At 42.5% G+C, this 18,853-nt stretch overlaps 1 protein-coding gene across 1 annotated transcript in view; it reads left to right on the top strand.

The window, feature by feature from the left end:
- LOC118378378 (ventricular zone-expressed PH domain-containing protein-like) overlaps window positions 1-18,853 on the top strand; it is a 280,439-nt gene that overhangs the window by 247,128 nt on the left and 14,458 nt on the right. The window contains 1 exon segment of the mRNA XM_052469152.1: window positions 14,627-14,763. Within this exon segment, the coding sequence (XP_052325112.1) occupies window positions 14,627-14,763 (137 nt within the window).

Below are 18,853 nucleotides of genomic sequence, written 5' to 3'. Positions count from 1 at the left end.
TGAGGTGGTTGTGTGTAGTGTTCTGTATATAATGAGGTGGTTGTGTGTAGTGTACTGTTTAATGAGGTGGTTTGGTGTAGTGTTCTGTATAATGAGGTGGTTTGGTGTAGTGTTCTGTATAATGAGGTGGTTGTGTGTAGTGTACTGTATAATGAGGTGGTTTGGTGTAGTGTTCTGTATAATGAGGTGGTTTGGTGTAGTGTTCTGTATAATGAGGTGGTTATGTGTAGTGTTCTGTATAATGAGGTGCTTTTGTTGTAGTGTACTGTATGTATAATGAGGTGGTTATGTGTAGTGTTCTGTATAATGAGGTGGTTTGGTGTAGTGTTCTGTATAATGAGGTGGATATGTGTAGTGTTCTGTATAATGAGGTGGTTTGGTGTAGTGTTCTGTATAATGAGGTGGTTTGGTGTAGAGTACTGTATAATGAGGTGGTTATGTGTAGTGTACTGTATAATGAGGTGGTTATGTGTAGTGTTCTGTATAATGAGGTGGTTATGTGTAGTGTTCTGTATAATGAGGTGGTTATGTGTAGTGTTCTGTATAATGAGGTGGTTTGGTGTAGTGTTCTGTATAATGAGGTGGTTATGTGTAGTGTTCTGTATAATGAGGTGGTTTGGTGTAGTGTTCTGTATAATGAGGTGGTTGTGTGTAGTGTACTGTATAATGAGGTGGTTATGTGTAGTGTTCTGTATAATGAGGTGGTTTGGTGTAGTGTTCTGTATAATGAGGTGGTTATGTGTAGTGTTCTGTATAATGAGGTGGTTTGGTGTAGTGTACTGTATAATGAGGTGGTCATGTGTAGTGTTCTGTATATAATGAGGTGGTTGTGTGTAGTGTACTGTATAATGAGGTGGTTATGTGTAGTGTTCTGTATAATGAGGTGGTTTGGTGTAGTGTACTGTATAATGAGGTGGTTATGTGTAGTGTACTGTATAATGAGGTGGTTTGGTGTAGTGTTCTGTATAATGAGGTGGTTGTGTGTAGTGTTCTGTATATAATGAGGTGGTTGTGTGTAGTGTACTGTTTAATGAGGTGGTTTGGTGTAGTGTTCTGTATAATGAGGTGGTTTGGTGTAGTGTTCTGTATAATGAGGTGGTTGTGTGTAGTGTACTGTATAATGAGGTGGTTTGGTGTAGTGTTCTGTATAATGAGGTGGTTTGGTGTAGTGTTCTGTATAATGAGGTGGTTATGTGTAGTGTTCTGTATAATGAGGTGCTTTTGTTGTAGTGTACTGTATGTATAATGAGGTGGTTATGTGTAGTGTTCTGTATAATGAGGTGGTTTGGTGTAGTGTTCTGTATAATGAGGTGGTTATGTGTAGTGTTCTGTATAATGAGGTGGTTTGGTGTAGTGTACTGTATAATGAGGTGGTTATGTGTAGTGTTCTGTATAATGAGGTGGTTGTGTGTAGTGTACTGTATAATGAGGTGGTTATGTGTAGTGTTCTGTATAATGAGGTGGTTTGGTGTAGTGTTCTGTATAATGAGGTGGTTTGGTGTAGTGTTCTGTATAATGAGGTGGTTTGGTGTAGTGTACTGTATAACGAGGTGGTTTGGTGTAGTGTACTGTATAATGAGGTGGTTTGGTTAGTGTTCTGTATAATGAGGTGGTTTGGTGTAGTGTACTGTATAATGAGGTGGTTTGGTGTAGTGTACTGTATAATGAGGTGGTTTGGTGTAGTGTACTGTATAATGAGGTGGTTATGTGTAGTGTTCTGTATAATGAGGTGGTTTGGTGTATGCACATGCATGTGAGTTAAGCCCAGTGACATGGGATAAAGTGCTAAAATGAGCCATGCTTTGAATGTTAATTACACACACAATTTCTTTACCTGGCAGATTTACTTTTTTAATGTAAGTTATTTTTTAAATTTTTTAAATCTAATTTTTACTTCAGTTTGTTTGAGTAAATACTTCCTTTAACACGTTTTTCTTCTTAAAACTGCATTGTTGGTTAAAGGGCTTGTCAGTAAGCATTTAACTGTAAGGTCTACCTACACCTGTTGTATTCGCAGCATGTGACAAGTAACCTTTGATTTGATTTGACACTATTACACAATGGACCAGTGGAATTATAACTCACCATAAATAGTCTTGATATGTAGGTGATGTTAGTTTTTAACAGCTTCTTTAACGAGAACTATTGGAACAATAGAATATGAATTAGAACTATTGGAACAATAGAATATGAATTAGAACAATTGGAACAATAGAATATGAATTAGAACTATTGGAACAATAGAACATGAATTATAACTATTGGGACAATAGAATATGAATTAGAACTGTTGGAACAATAGAATATGAATTAGAACTATTGGAACAATAGAATATGAATTTGAATGAGATCACAGGGTCATTGGTGAGCTAGCTGTTCAGACAGTCAGTCTAATATGGAATGCAAAGCCTCCAGCAGGGTTGTCCATACAGAACCCTGTTCTTTAGAACCACACACCTCTGATGGATACGTACTGTTGGTAATAACTGTTCTCAGCTGAGGCTTTGTGTTCACCTTGTTATGAAAATGCTGACTGTGCATTGCAGACCATAAACGCAGTAGTTAAAAGGTGCATGGTGCCATTTAAAACAGTGAAATGATTTGCCAACTATTTACGATGTTGGAGAGAGAACTCACAAGTTGTCTTCCTCTCCAAAGGGGAAAAGGGAGAAGCAGTTGTGACTTAATCGTCTTCCTCAGTGTTAAACCATTGGAATGCTTTTGAACTGAATGGTAATAGGTGTAGGAGAGAGTGTGTGGTTGTCCCACAATCTCTCTCTCTGTCTCTCTCTCTCTCTCTCTCTGTCTCTCTCTCTCTCTGTCTCTCTCTCTCTCTCTGTCTCTCTCTCTGTCTCTCTCTCTCTCTCTCTGTCTCTCTCTCTGTCTCTCTCTGTCTCTCTCTCTGTCTCTCTCTGTCTCTCTCTCTCTCCCTCTGTCTCTCACTGTCTCTCTCTCTCTCTGTCTCTCTGTCTCTCTCTCTCTCTCTCTCTCTCTCTGTCTCTCTGTCTCTCTCTCTGTCTCCTCTGTCTCTCTCTCTCTCTGTCTCTCTCTGTCTCTCTCTCTGTCTCTCTCTCTCTCTCTCTGTCTCTCTCTCTCTCTCTGTCTCTCTCTGTCTCTCTGTCTCTGTCTCTCTCTGTCTCTCTCTGTCTCTCTCTCTGTCTCTCTGTCTCTGTCTCTCTCTGTCTCTCTCTGTCTCTCTCTGTCTCTGTCTCTCTCTCTCTCTCTCTCTCTCTCTCTCTCTCTCTCTCTCTGTCTCTCTCTGTCTCTCTCTCTGTCTCTCTCTCTGTCTCTCTCTCTCTGTCTCCCCCCACCCACCGTGAAGCCCCTTAGGAGCACATTCACTATACTAGCTGATGGAGCAATAGAGTTTGAATGAGAACTATTGGAACAATAGAATTTGAATTAGAACAGTTGGAACAATGGAATGAGAACTATTGGAACAATAGAATTTGAATTAATACTAGAGTTATTAATACTTAATACTAGAGTTATTAATAATTCATTAAGAGTTATTCTATATTTGGAACATTGTCATAGAGTAGCCAGAAGTCAGAATGATGTTAGTCTCTTAGCACACATACTAACTCATAATACTCATGATCTGCACAATGGAAAAGCCTCCCAGGGTATCCACAAAGCTGGAGTGTTCCCAAGGTCCTAACCGTTTCATCATCATCAATCTGGGGAAAAACTATCCGGACATCATATTCACCTCCGGGATTCACGGTTGTAGCAAATCTTGGATAAGTGATGGCTTTCAGAAAATATACAGTTGTGTGTCTAACATAATATATGGTTGCTGCTGTCAAAGGCATGGTTGTTGTCAACAGAAGAACCACCATGTTCCCTGACTAAAACAACCTCCTGGTGAAAGTGTCTGCTATTCATTTGATTGAAGACCTGGGCCTTGTCTTGGAACACATTTTTACAAATCTGGACATGTTGGGAGAAGCAAAGCAGCTGGTCCTGGTTTTGTAATGGCATGTTGTAATGTTCCTGGTTGTAATTCTGTTCCTCTGTACCAACCATACAGGGCATTCGGAAAGGATTCAGACCCCTTGACTTTTTCCACATTTTGTTATGTTACAGAGTTATTCTAAAATGGATTCAATTGTTTAAAAATCAAAACTGAAATATGACATTTAAATAAGTATTCAGACCCTTTACTCAGTACTTTGTTGAAGCACCTTTGGCAGCGATTACAACCTTGAGTCTTCTTGGGTATGATGCTACAAGCTTGGCACACCTGTATTTGGGGAGTTTCTCCCATTATTCTCTGCAGATCCTCTCAAGCTCTGTCAGGCTGGATGGGGAGCCTCGCTGCACGGCTATTTTCAGGTCTCCAGAGATGTTCGATCGTTTTCAAGTCCGGGCTCTGGCTGGGCCACTCAAAGATGTTCAGAGACTTGTCCCGAAGCCACTCATGCGTTGTCATATTTCTAAAAACCTGTTTTAAGGCTGTAATATCACAACATGTGGAAAAGGTCAAGGGGTCTGAATAATTCCCGAATTCACTGTATGTACTGTACCACCTGGTCCAGCAGTCACTGAGAAGCTATGGGCCCTGGGGTTGAAGGCCTTGTTCTCGACTGGGAAGCTATGGGCCCTAGGGTTGTAGGCCTTGTTCTCCACTGGGAAGCTTTGGGCCCTAGGGTTGTAGGCCTTGTTCTCCACTGGGAAGCTTTGGGCCCTAGGGTTGTAGGCCTTGTTCTCCACTGGGAAGCTTTGGGCCCTAGGGTTGTAGGCCTTGTTCTCCACTGGGAAGCTATGGGCCCTAGGGTTGTAGGCCTTGTTCTCCACTGGGAAGCTTTGGGCCCTAGGGTTGTAGGCCTTGTTCTCCACTGGGAAGCTATGGGCCCTAGGGTTGTAGGCCTTGTTCTCCACTGGGAAGCTTTGGGCCCTAGGGTTGTAGGCCTTGTTCTCCACTGGGAAGCTTTGGGCCCTAGGGTTGTAGGCCTTGTTTTCCACTGGGAAGCTTTGGGCCCACTAGAATAAAACACACGATGACTGATGCCACAATGTCTCCTTTCAATCCCCCTTTCTTTGTTTTTCCTCCAACATTTACTACGGTATGAACGAGGTTTACTGTTTCCTGCCGATCTCTCCCAAATGACTGCCATAACCACAAACAGACAAACAAATAAGCCATTCAGCTCAGGAAATGTAAAATGTGTAAGCAATGGAGGTGACCTATACAAGCAAACAAACAGTGGGCTTGGAGGAGATGGTGTGGTGCACAGAGGTCCTCCTTGGTTGCAATGACTTACACACAAACACACATATACGCACGCACGCACACACGCGCACACACACACACACACACACACACACACACACACACACACACACACACACACACACACACACACACACACACACACACACACACACACACACACACACACACACACACACACACACAGTCAAACAAATGGAAATATGCACATACATACATAGTGTAGCAATAATAATGTGATTTTGACTCATACAGATTCTAGGTCATACAGTGAGTCACTTGGACCAGGAGGACTGTCATGGTATGATGATGTCCAGAGGAATCTGAGGTATCTAAACTCCAGTACCAACTGATGGCCAGATCTTCTCAGTAATACATCTGCTCTGGGTTATCTCAGCAGTACTGGTTATTGAAGTTCATCCCTCTAAACCCTGGAGAGAGATGAGCATTCAATTCCACTGATTTGCTCAACAAATCTTGTCATTGTAAAAACCACACACATTCCATAGTTTCCCACTGCAAGACGTTTTGGTGTTTGTCGTAATACACTACACAGTTGATTCAAAGCTTGATGACGAGATGGTTATATTAGCTGTGTAGTGTTAGTGCAAAAAAACTAAATGTGCACCCAGGTGGGACCCTTGGACCGAGTTTGGGAAGCCCTGTTCTAGTAGGGATTTAGAGCCTCTAACCCTGGTAATCTGACTGGGAAATTTAGAGCCTCTAACCCTGGTAATCTGACTGGGAAATGTAGAGCCTCTAACCCTGGTAATCTGACTGGTAAATTTAGAGCCTCTAACCCTGGTAATCTGACTGGTAAATGTAGAGCCTCTAACCCTGGTAATCTGACTGGTAAATTTAGAGCCTCTAACCCTGGTAATCTGACTGGTAAATGTAGAGCCTCTAACCCTGGTAATCTGACTGGTAAATTTAGAGCCTCTAACCCTGGTAATCTGACTGGTAAATTTAGAGCCTCTAACCCTGGTAATCTGACTGGTAAATGTAGAGCCTCTAACCCTGGTAATCTGACTGGTAAATTTAGAGCCTCTAACCCTGGTAATCTGACTGGTAAATTTAGAGCCTCTAACCCTGGTAATGTGACTGGGAAATTTAGAGCCTCTAACCCTGGTAATCTGACTGGTAAATGTAGAGCCTCTAACCCTGGTAATCTGACTGGGATATTTAGAGCCTCTACCCCTGGTAATCTGACTGGTAAATGTAGAGCCTCTAACCATGGTAATCTGACTGGTAAATTTAGAGCCTCTAACCATGGTAATCTGACTGGTAAATTTAGAGCCTCTATCCTTGGTCATCTGACTGGGAAATTTAGAGCCTCTAACCCTGGTAATCTGACTGGTAAATGTAGAGCCTCTAACCCTGGTAATCTGACTGGTAAATTTAGAGCCTCTAACCCTGGTAATCTGACTGGTAAATGTAGAGCCTCTAACCCTGGTAATCTGACTGGTAAATTTAGAGCCTCTAACCCTGGTAATCTGACTGGTAAATTTAGAGCCTCTAACCCTGGTAATCTGACTGGTAAATTTAGAGCCTCTAACCCTGGTAATCTGACTGGTAAATTTAGAGCCTCTAACCATGGTAATCTGACTGGTAAATTTAGAGCCTCTATCCTTGGTCATCTGACTGGGAAATTTAGAGCCTGCAACCCTTATAATCTGACTGGTAAATGTAGAGCCTCTAACCCTTGTAATCTGACTGGTAAATTTAGGGTCTCTATCCTTGGTCATCTGACTGGGAAATTTAGAGCCTGCAACCCTCATAATGTGACTGGTAATCTGACTGGTAAATTTAGGGTCTCTATCCTTGGTCATCTGACTGGGAAATGTAGAGCCTGCACCCCCCTCATAATCTGACTGGGAAATGTAGAGCCTCTAACCCTGGTAATCTGACTGGGAAATGTAGAGCCTCCAACTCTCATAATCTGACTGGGAAATTTAGAGCCTCTAACCCTGGTAATCTGACTGGGAAATTTAGAGCCTCTAACCCTCGTAATCTGACTGGTAAATGTTGAGTTTATAACCCTGGTAATCTGACTGGTAAATGTTGAGCTTCTAACCCTGGTAATCTGACTGGTAAATGTAAAGCCTCTAACCCTGGCAATCTGACTGGTAAATGTAGAGCCTCCAACCCTCATAATCTGACTGGTGAATTTAGAGCCTCTAACCCTGGTAATCTGACTGGTGAATTTAGAGCCTCTAACCCTGGGAATCTGACTGGTAAATGTAGAGCTTCTAACCCTGGTAATCTGACTGGTAAATTTAGAGCCTCTAACCCTGGCAATCTGACTGGTAAATGTAAAGCCTCTAACCCTGGCAATCTGACTGGTAAATTTAAAGCCTCTAACCGTGGTAATCTGACTGGTCAATTTAGAGCCTCTAACCCTGGTAATCTGACTGGTACATTTAGAGTTTATAACCCTGGTAATCTGACTGGTACATTTAGAGTTTATAACCCTGGTAATCTGACTGGTACATTTAGAGTTTATAACCCTGGTAATCTGACTGGTACATTTAGAGTTTATAACCCTGGTAATCTGACTGGTACATTTAGAGTTTATAACCCTGGTAATCTGACTGGTACATTTAGAGTTTATAACCCTGGTAATCTGACTGGTACATTTAGAGTTTATAACCCTGGTAATCTGACTGGTACATTTAGAGTTTATAACCCTGGTAATCTGACTGGTACATTTAGAGTTTATAACCCTGGTAATCGGACTGGTACATTTAGAGTTTATAACCCTGGTAATCTGACTGGTACATTTAGAGTTTATAACCCTGGTAATCTGACTGGTACATTTAGAGTTTATAACCCTGGTAATCTGACTGGTACATTTAGAGTTTATAACCCTGGTAATCTGACTGGTACATTTAGAGTTTATAACCCTGGTATTCTGACTGGTACATTTAGAGTTTATAACCCTGGTAATCTGACTGGTACATTTAGAGTTTATAACCCTGGTAATCTGACTGGTACATTTAGAGTTTATAACCCTGGTAATCTGACTGGTAATCTCGTGATTTTTTGCAAATCCAATTAGATTTTTTGTTGTTGAAATGACGTGAAAACAACGTAGATTCAACCAGTTTTTGCCTCGTAGGACTGAATACCTTTTCTTTTGACAGGGGAATTTCAACACACTGTGTGTGGAGCCAAGCTTTCCACTGAAGCAGAGATCTTAGGAGCTAGAAGCAGAGCTGCCATTTCTGTCAGCCACATTTTACTTAGCAGGCATGTGCAGAACTCAGATTAGATAGAACTCTGTGTCTTCTTTGTGGTAGTTCTATTTTTTTACAGTTGTGTCACACACTAGTCTCCTGCGTGGCACAGTCTCTCTGTGTGTGTTCCAGGCTAGTGTTCTGTTCTAGAACTCAGGGAGGACTGAGAGTTCTGTACCCGTGAAAGGCTGTTCCTGTGTGGGAGTGGAGGAGCCAGACTGGGCCTGTGTGTATGTGGTAATGGTTAGAGTCTCTCTATGACTCAGGCCTCCTGTTTTACTCATCGCTATACAGACAAAGGGCCACTTTGTTTGGTTCTGGACCAGGCTGGCTCTGGTAAATTGGCCCAGAGTACCAGTGTCGCCTAGAGTCATACACACGCACACACACACACACACACACACACACACACACACACACACACACACACACACACACACACACACACACACACACACACACACACACACACACACACACACACACACACACACACACACACACACACACACACACACACACACACACTAAACTAAACCACACACAGGAAACCAGACCAGATAAACACAAGAGAGAGACAATGTGGGCAGAGTGTAACTAATCGGACCAGACATTGAGCCAGTGTGTATCTGTGTGTTAGTTTGTGTACGTGTGTGTGTGTGTGTGTGTGTGCGTGTGTGCGTGTGTGTGTGTCTCCAGACCCCAGGCGTTCTGTCCTGTTCTGATGCCAGTATACCAGGATGTGATATTCTTCCCACACGCTCAAGCACACATTCCTGTTACATGACTTACTGAGTCAACTTACATTAATCAACGTGAAAACATGCAGGAGATAAACATGTTAACTAGCCATCATTACCAAACAGTCCCTGTCCTCTCTGTACCATTAATACCAAACAGTCCCTGTCCTCTCTGTACCATTAATACCAAACAGTCCCTGTCCTCTCTGTACCATTAATACCAAACAGTCCCTGTCCTCTCTGTGCCATCATTACCAAACAGTCCCTGTCCTCTCTGTACCATTAATACCAAACAGTCCCTGTCCTCTCTGTGCCATTAATACCAAACAGTCCCTGTCCTCTCTGTGCCATTAATACCAAACAGTCCCTGTCCTCTCTGTGCCATTATTACCAAACAGTCCCTGTCCTCTCTGTGCCATTATTACCAAACAGTCCCTGTCCTCTCTGTGCCATTATTACCAAACAGTCCCTGTCCTCTCTGTGCCATTAATACCAAACAGTCCCTGTCCTCTCTGTACCATTAATACCAAACAGTCCCTGTCCTCTCTGTGCCATTAATACCAAACAGTCCCTGTCCTCTCTGTGCCATTAATACCAAACAGTCCCTGTCCTCTCTGTGCCATTAATACCAAACAGTCCCTGTCCTCTCTGTGCCATTATTACCAAACAGTCCCTGTCCTCTCTGTGCCATTATTACCAAACAGTCCCTGTCCTCTCTGTACCATTAATACCAAACAGTCCCTGTCCTCTCTGTGCCATCATTACCAAACAGTCCCTGTCCTCTCTGTGCCATTAATACCAAACAGTCCCTGTCCTCTCTGTGCCATTAATACCAAACAGTCCCTGTCCTCTCTGTGCCATTAATACCAAACAGTCCCTGTCCTCTCTGTGCCATTATTACCAAACAGTCCCTGTCCTCTCTGTACCATTAATACCAAACAGTCCCTGTCCTCTCTGTGCCATTAATACCAAACAGTCCCTGTCCTCTCTGTGCCATTAATACCAAACAGTCCCTGTCCTCTCTGTGCCATTATTACCAAACAGTCCCTGTCCTCTCTGTGCCATTATTACCAAACAGTCCCTGTCCTCTCTGTGCCATTAATACCAAACAGTCCCTGTCCTCTCTGTGCCATTAATACCAAACAGTCCCTGTCCTCTCTGTGTCATTAATACCAAACAGTCCCTGTCCTCTCTGTGCCATTAATACCAAACAGTCCCTGTCCTCTCTGTGCCATTAATACCAAACAGTCCCTGTCCTCTCTGTGCCATTAATACCAAACAGTCCCTGTCCTCTCTGTGCCATCATTACCAAACAGTCCCTGTCCTCTCTGTACCATTAATACCAAACAGTCCCTGTCCTCTCTGTACCATTAATACCAAACAGTCCCTGTCCTCTCTGTGCCATCATTACCAAACAGTCCCTGTCCTCTCTGTGCCATTAATACCAAACAGTCCCTGTCCTCTCTGTGCCATCATTACCAAACAGTCCCTGTCCTCTCTGTACCATTAATACCAAACAGTCCCTGTCCTCTCTGTACCATTAATACCAAACAGTCCCTGTCCTCTCTGTGCCATCATTACCAAACAGTCCCTGTCCTCTCTGTACCATCATTACCAAACAGTCCCTGTCCTCTCTGTACCATCATTACCAAACAGTCCCTGTCCTCTCTGTGCCCCTTCGGTTTCAGCAGCGGGGGACTGAGAGGGAATGGCGACTCATGGTCACATGGTTCTATGTGGGGTGGTGAAGGGACACTTATGGTCACTCAAATATGTGTGTGTGCGTGCGTGAGTGCGTGCGTGTGTGCGTGCGCCCGCGCGTGTGTGTGTGTGCGTGCGTGCGTACGTGCGTGCGCGTGCGTGTGTTTGTGTATGTGCGTGTTTGTTGAACAACATAGAGAGTGAGAGTGACAGCAGAGATAGGAGGAGACTGCGTTAATGCTTGTATGTCCTTAGCCTGTGGTTAATTTGTAACATGAGTAAAGCTGCAGTTCGTCTGTTTGCCTTGACGAAGTGGATGGTTGGGCTGCTGTTTCCCGATAAAGCTGATGCTAATCAACAATGAGGTATAGTTTGAACTGGTGCCATTTCATCTCATTTAGCTCTCAGCCTCTCAGTCTAGAAGTTCTGTACGGCTGTTTGAAGGCCAATTACTGTATGCTGTTTTCTATTTCAGACAGAGCCATGAACTAAATAGATGGCTCTGATCCCTCTTGTTTAGTGCTAGACAATACAAAAACAGCAGGCAGGTATTAAACACATAAGGAAGGGGAATGTACAGCACATTGGGATGGAATAGGCCTACTGGGCTGTTCCTGGGAATATAGACCAGACTGAAGATGAGAGGAAGGGGATATACAGCACATTGGGATGGAATAGGCCTACTGGGCTGTTCCTGGGAATATAGACCAGACTGAAGATGAGAGGAAGGGGATATAAAGCAAATTGGGATGGAATAGGCCTACTGGGCTGTTCCTGGGAATATAGAACAGACTGAAGATGAGAGGAAGGGGATATAAAGCACATTGGGATGGAATAGGCCTACTGGGCTGTTCCTGGGAATATAGACCAGACTGAAGAGGAGAGGAAGGGGATATAAAGCACATTGGGATGGAATAGGCCTACTGGGCTGTTCCTGGGAATATAGACCAGACTGAAGATGAGAGGAAGGGGATATAAAGCACATTGGGATGGAATAGGCCTACTGGGCTGTTCCTGGGAATATAGACCAGACTGAAGATGAGAGGAAGGGGATATAAAGCACATTGGGATGGAATAGGCCTACTGGGCTGTTCCTGGGAATATAGACCAGACTGAAGATGAGAGGAAGGGGATATAAAGCACATTGGGATGGAATAGGCCTACTGGGCTGTTCCTGGGAATATAGACCAGACTGAAGATGAGAGGAAGGGGATATACAGCACATTGGGATGGAATAGGCCTACTGGGCTGTTCCTGGGAATATAGACCAGACTGAAGATGAGAGGAAGGGGATATAAAGCACATTGGGATGGAATAGGCCTACTGGGCTGTTCCTGGGAATATAGACCAGACTGGAGATGAGAGGAAGGGGATATAAAGCACATTGGGATGGAATAGGCCTACTGGGCTGTTCCTGGGAATATAGACCAGACTGAAGATGAGAGGAAGGGGATATAAAGCACATTGGGATGGAATAGGCCTACTGGGCTGTTCCTGGGAATATAGACCAGACTGAAGATGAGAGGAAGGGGATATAAAGCACATTGGGATGGAATAGGCCTACTGGGCTGTTCCTGGGAATATAGACCAGACTGAAGATGAGAGGAAGGGGATATAAAGCACATTGGGATGGAATAGGCCTACTGGGCTGTTCCTGGGAATATAGACCAGACTGAAGATGAGAGGAAGGGGATATAAAGCACATTGGGATGGAATAGGCCTACTGGGCTGTTCCTGGGAACAGGCAATGCTACAAAATGTTACAAAATGCTACAAAATACTAATTGAGTATGTATACTTCTAACCCACTGGGAATGTGATGAAAGAAATCAAAGCTGAAATAAATAATTTTCTCTACTATTATTCTGACATTTCACATTCTTAAAATAAAGTGGTGATTCTAAGTGACCTAAGAAAGGGAATTTTTACCATGATTAAACGTCAGTTTAAATGTATTTGGCGAAGGTGTATGTAAACTTCCGACTTCAGCTGGAGTATCTACATTTATATTCAGCCTCGATTTTCAATCATCACGTCTTCCTGTGAGTTTCTTTTGTGGTTCCAAGGGCACAGTGGGTTGGAGCCGGGTGCTTGTGGGTTTGATTCCCACGTTGGAGAAGGGTGCTTGTGGGTTTGATTCCCACGTTGGAGCAGGGTGCTTGTGGGTTTGATTCCCACGTTGGAGCAGGGTGCTTGTGGGTTTGATTCCCACGTTGGAGCAGGGTGCTTGTGGGTTTGATTCCCACGTTGGAGCAGGGTGCTTGTGGGTTTGATTCCCACGTTGGAGCCGGGTGCTTGTGGGTTTGATTCCCACGTTGGAGCAGGGTGCTTGTGGGTTTGATTCCCACGTTGGAGCAGGGTGCTTGTGGGTTTGATTCCCACGTTAGAGCAGGGTGCTTGTGGGTTTGATTCCCACGTTGGAGCAGGGTGCTTGTGGGTTTGATTCCCACGTTGGAGCAGGGTGCTTGTGGGTTTGATTCCCACGTTGTAGTTGGAGCAGGGTGCTTGTGGGTTTGATTCCCACGTTGGAGAAGGGTGCTTGTGGGTTTGATTCCCACGTTGGAGCAGGGTGCTTGTGGGTTTGATTCCCACGTTGGAGCAGGGTGCTTGTGGGTTTGATTCCCACGTTGGAGCAGGGTGCTTGTGGGTTTGATTCCCACGTTGGAGCAGGGTGCTTGTGGGTTTGATTCCCACGTTGGAGCAGGGTGCTTGTGGGTTTGATTCCCACGTTGGAGCAGGGTGCTTGTGGGTTTGATTCCCACGTTGGAGCAGGGTGCTTGTGGGTTTGATTCCCACGTTAGAGCAGGGTGCTTGTGGGTTTGATTCCCACGTTGGAGCAGGGTGCTTGTGGGTTTGATTCCCACGTTGGAGTAGGGTGCTTGTGGGTTTGATTCCCACGTTGTAGTTGGAGCAGGGTGCTTGTGGGTTTGATTCCCACGTTGGAGCAGGGTGCTTGTGGGTTTGATTCCCACGTTGGAGCAGGGTGCTTGTGGGTTTGATTCCCACGTTGGAGCAGGGTGCTTGTGGGTTTGATTCCCACGTTGGAGCAGGGTGCTTGTGGGTTTGATTCCCACGTTGGAGCAGGGTGCTTGTGGGTCTGATTCCTACGTTGGAGCAGGGTGCTTGTGGGTTTGATTCCCACGTTGGAGCAGGGTGCTTGTGGGTTTGATTCCCACGTTGGAGCAGGGTGCTTGTGGGTTTGATTCCCACGTTGGAGCAGGGTGCTTGTGGGTTTGATTCCCACGTTGGAGCAGGGTGCTTGTGGGTTTGATTCCCACGTTGGAGCAGGGTGCTTGTGGGTTTGATTCCCACGTTGGAGCAGGGTGCTTGTGGGTTTGATTCCCACGTTGGAGCAGGGTGCTTGTGGGTTTGATTCCCACGTTGGAGCAGGGTGCTTGTGGGTTTGATTCCCACGTTGGAGCAGGGTGCTTGTGGGTTTGATTCCCACATTGGAGCCGGGTGCTTGTGGGTTTGATTCCCACATTGGAGCAGGGTGCTTGTGGGTTTGATTCCCACATTGGAGCCGGGTGCTTGTGGGTTTGATTCCCACGTTGGTGCCCGGATGCTTGTGGGTTTGATTCCCACGTTGGTGCCCGGATGCTTGTGGGTTTGTTTCCCACATGGCTACATACACTCCATAAGCAGGTGGTAACATTGAGTGGTTGTGAATCACAACTGATTGAGCATTATGTTGTTTTGATTTGTCTCTCCAGTGGTGAACGAGGATGGCCAGCCGCTGATAGAGGGGAAACTGAAAGAGAAGCAGGTTCGCTGGAAGTTCATCAAACGCTGGAAGACTCGCTACTTCACCCTGGCAGGAAACCAACTCCACTTCCGGAAGGGAAAATCTGTATGTATCCCTTTCACACTTAGACTTTAGCTGTTCACGTCGAATGTCCCCTCGGGAACAATAAAGTATATCATATCATATACACAGTGGCATAAAGTACTTGAATGGAAATACTTTCAAGTACTCTTTAAGTAGTTTTGGCGGGTATTTGTAATTGACTTTAGTATTTATATTTTTGACAACTTTTACTTTTACTTTACTACATTCCTAAAGACAATAATGTACTATTTAATCCCTACGACACCCAAAAGTACTCGTTACGTTGAGTACTAAACTAAACACACATGCTTCATTTGTGTTGGAGTGTGCCCCTGGCTTATCGGTAGATTTTTTAAAACAATTAAATAGTGCCATCTGCTTTGCTTATTATAAGGAATTTAAAAAATATTTTTAGTTTTACTTTTGATACTTAAGTATATTAAGAACCAAACACTTTTAGACTTTTACTCAAGTTGTATTTTACTCAGTAACTTTCATTTTTACTTGTCTATACATTTACTCAAGTATGACAATTGGGTACTTTTTTCCACCAATGCATATACACAGAGGAACACTTCAAATAGACCCTTACGTAGACAGAAATCATTTTCAAAACACACACGTACACATTTACATCCCTCCAAGGAAGGCACAAACAAACGAGTCACTGGACTCCCTGTCATTATGTGTTTTCCTTTTCTACTTTTTAATTGAATCATGATGTGATGTTGGGTGAAACAGTGGAGTCTCCATCTCGTGACAAGGCCAAATGTCTATCTGGGGAATCAACTAGAGATTATTGTAATAACTTTGGTCCCGGTATTGAGCCTTAGTAGACGACATACTATGAGTTATAAGTTTGGCCCGCTATTAATCAATAGGTGACGCCCAGGATCTGAGTATGATGCTGCAACTTCTTGAGTCATTCTTCCCTTTAATAGCTCAGTCATTCCCGGTAATAACTCAGTCATTCTTCACTGTAATAGCTCAGTCATTCCCTTTAATAGCTCAGTCATTCCCGGTAATAACTCAGTCATTCTTCACTGTAATAGCTCAGTCATTCCCTTTAATAGCTCAGTCATTCCCTTTAATAACTCAGTCATTATTCCCTTTAATTTCTCAGTCATTCCCTTTAATAACTCAGTCATTATTCCCTTTAATTTCTCAGTCATTCTTCCCTTTAATAGCTCAGTCATTCCTTGTAATAACTCAGTCATTCCCATTAATAACTCAGGCATTCTTCCCTTTAATAGCTCAGTCATTCCCTGTAATAACTCAGTCATTCTTCCTTGTACTAACTCAGTCATTCCCTTTAATAGCTCAGTCATTCCCTTTAATAACTCAGTCATTCTTCCCTTTAATAGCTCAGTCATTCCCTGTAATAACTCAGTCATTCTTCACTGTAATAGCTCAGTCATTCCCTTTAATAGCTCAGTCATTCCCTTTAATAACTCAGTCATTATTCCCTTTAATTTCTCAGTCATTCTTCCCTTTAATAGCTCAGTCATTCCTTTTAATAACTCAGTCATTATTCCTTGTAATAACTCAGTCATTCCTTTTAATAACTCAGTCATTCTTCCTTGTAATAACTCAGTCATTCCCTTTAATAACTCAGGCATTCTTCCCTGTAATAACTCAGTCATTCTTCCCTTTAATAACTCAGTCATTCCCTTTAATAACTCAGTCATTCCCTGTAATAACTCAGTCATTCCCTGTAATAACTCAGTCATTCCCTGTAATAACTCAGTCGTTCCCTGTAATAACTCAGTCATTCCCTTTAATAACTCAGTCATTATTCCCTTTAATAACTCAATCATTATTCCCTTTAATAACTCAGTCATTCTTCCTTGTAATAACTCAGTCATTCCCTTTAATAACTCAGTCATTCCCTTTAATAACTCAGTCATTCTTCCCTTTAATAGCTCAGTCATTCCCTGTAATAACTCAGTCATTCTTCCCTTTAATAACTCAGTCATTCCCATTCTTCCCTTTAATTTCTCAGTCATTCTTCCCTTTAATAGCTCAGTCATTCCCTGTAATAACTCAGTCATTCTTCCCTTTAATAACTCAGTCATTCCCTTTAATAACTCAGTCATTCCCTGTAATAACTCAGTCATTCCCTTTAATAACTCAGTCATTATTCCCTTTAATAACTCAGTCATTGTTCCCTTTAATAACTCAGTCATTCCCTTTAATAACTTAGTCATTCCCTTTAATAACTCAGTCATTCCCTGTAATAACTCAGTCATTCCCTGTAATAACTCAGTCATTATTCCCTTTAATAACTCAGTCATTATTCCCTTTAATAACTCAGTCATTCTTCCCTTTAATAACTCAGCCATTCCCTTTAATAACTCAGTCATTCCCTGTAATAACTCAGTCATTCCCTGTAATAACTCAGTCATTATTCCCTTTAATAACTCAGTCATTCTTCCCTTTAATAACTCAGCCATTCCCTTTAATAACTCAGTCATTCCCTTTAATAACTCAGTTATTCCCTGTAATAACTCAGTCATTCCCTGTAATAACTCAGTCATTATTCCCTTTAATAACTCAGTCATTCTTCCTGTAATAACTCAGTCATTCCCTGTAATAACTCAGTCATTCCCTGTAATAACTCAGTCATTATTCCCTTTAATAACTCAGTCATTATTCCCTTTAATAACTCAGTCATTCCCTTTAATAACTCAGTCATTCCCTTTAATAACTCAGTCATTCCCTGTAATAACTCAGTCATTCCCTTTAATAAGTCAGTCATTATTCCCTTTAATAACTCAGTCATTGTTCCCTTTAATAACTCAGTCATTCCCTTTAATAACTTAGTCATTCCCTTTAATAACTCAGTCATTCCCTGTAATAACTCAGTCATTCCCTGTAATAACTCAGTCATTCTTCCCTTTAATAGCTCAGTCATTCCCTGTAATAACTAAGTCATTCTTCCCTTTAATAACTCAGTCATTCTTCCCTTTAATAACTCAGCCATTCCCTTTAATAACTCAGTCATTCCCTTTAATAACTCAGTTATTCCCTGTAATAACTCAGTCATTCCCTGTAATAACTCAGTCATTATTCCCTTTAATAACTCAGTCATTCTTCCCTGTAATAACTCAGTCATTCCCTTTAATAACTCAGTCATTATTCCCATTAATAACTCAGTCATCATTCCCTTTAATAACTCAGTCATTATTCCCTTTAATAACTCAGTCATTATTCGCTTTAATAACTCAGTCATTCCCTTTAATAACTCAGTCATTATTCCCTTTAATAACTCAGTCATTCTTCCCTGTAATAACTCAGTCATTCCCTTTAATAACTCAGTCATTCCCTTTAATAACTCAGTCATTCCCTTTAATAGCTCAGTCATTCCCTTTAATAGCTCAGTCATTCCCTTTAATAACTCAGTCATTCCCTTTAATAGCTCAGTCATTCCCTTTAATAGCTCAGTCATTCCCTGTAATAACTCAGTCATTCCCTGTAATAACTCAGTCGTTCCCTGTAATAACTCAGTCATTCCCTTTAATAACTCCCTTTAATAACTCAGTCATTATTCCCTTTAATAACTCAGTCATTCCCTTTAATAACTCAGTCATTCCCTTTAATAACTCAGTCATTCTTCCCTTTAATAGCTCAGTCATTCCCTGTAATAACTCAGTCATTCTTCCCTTTAATAACTCAGTCATTATTCTTCCTTTAATAACTCAGTCATTCTTCCCTTTAATAGCTCAGTCATTCCCTGTAATAACTCAGTCATTCTTCCCTTTAATAACTCAGTCATTCCCTTTAATAACTCAGTCATTCCCTGTAATAACTCAGTCATTCCCTTTAATAACTCAGTCATTATTCCCTTTAATAACTCAGTCATTGTTCCCTTTAATAACTCAGTCATTCCCTTTAATAACTTAGTCATTCCCTTTAATAACTCAGTCATTCCCTTTAATAACTCAGTCATTCCCTGTAATAACTCAGTCATTCCCTGTAATAACTCAGTCATTCCCTGTAATAACTCAGTCATTATTCCCTTTAATAACTCAGTCATTCTTCCCTTTAATAACTCAGCCATTCCCTTTAATAACTCAGTCATTCCCTTTAATAACTCAGTTATTCCCTGTAA

The sequence above is a fragment of the Oncorhynchus keta genome, chromosome 1, assembly GCF_023373465.1.
Source record: "Oncorhynchus keta strain PuntledgeMale-10-30-2019 chromosome 1, Oket_V2, whole genome shotgun sequence".
NCBI classification, from domain to species: Eukaryota; Metazoa; Chordata; class Actinopteri; order Salmoniformes; family Salmonidae; genus Oncorhynchus; species Oncorhynchus keta.
This window is presented reverse-complemented; position numbering and strand designations above follow the sequence as displayed.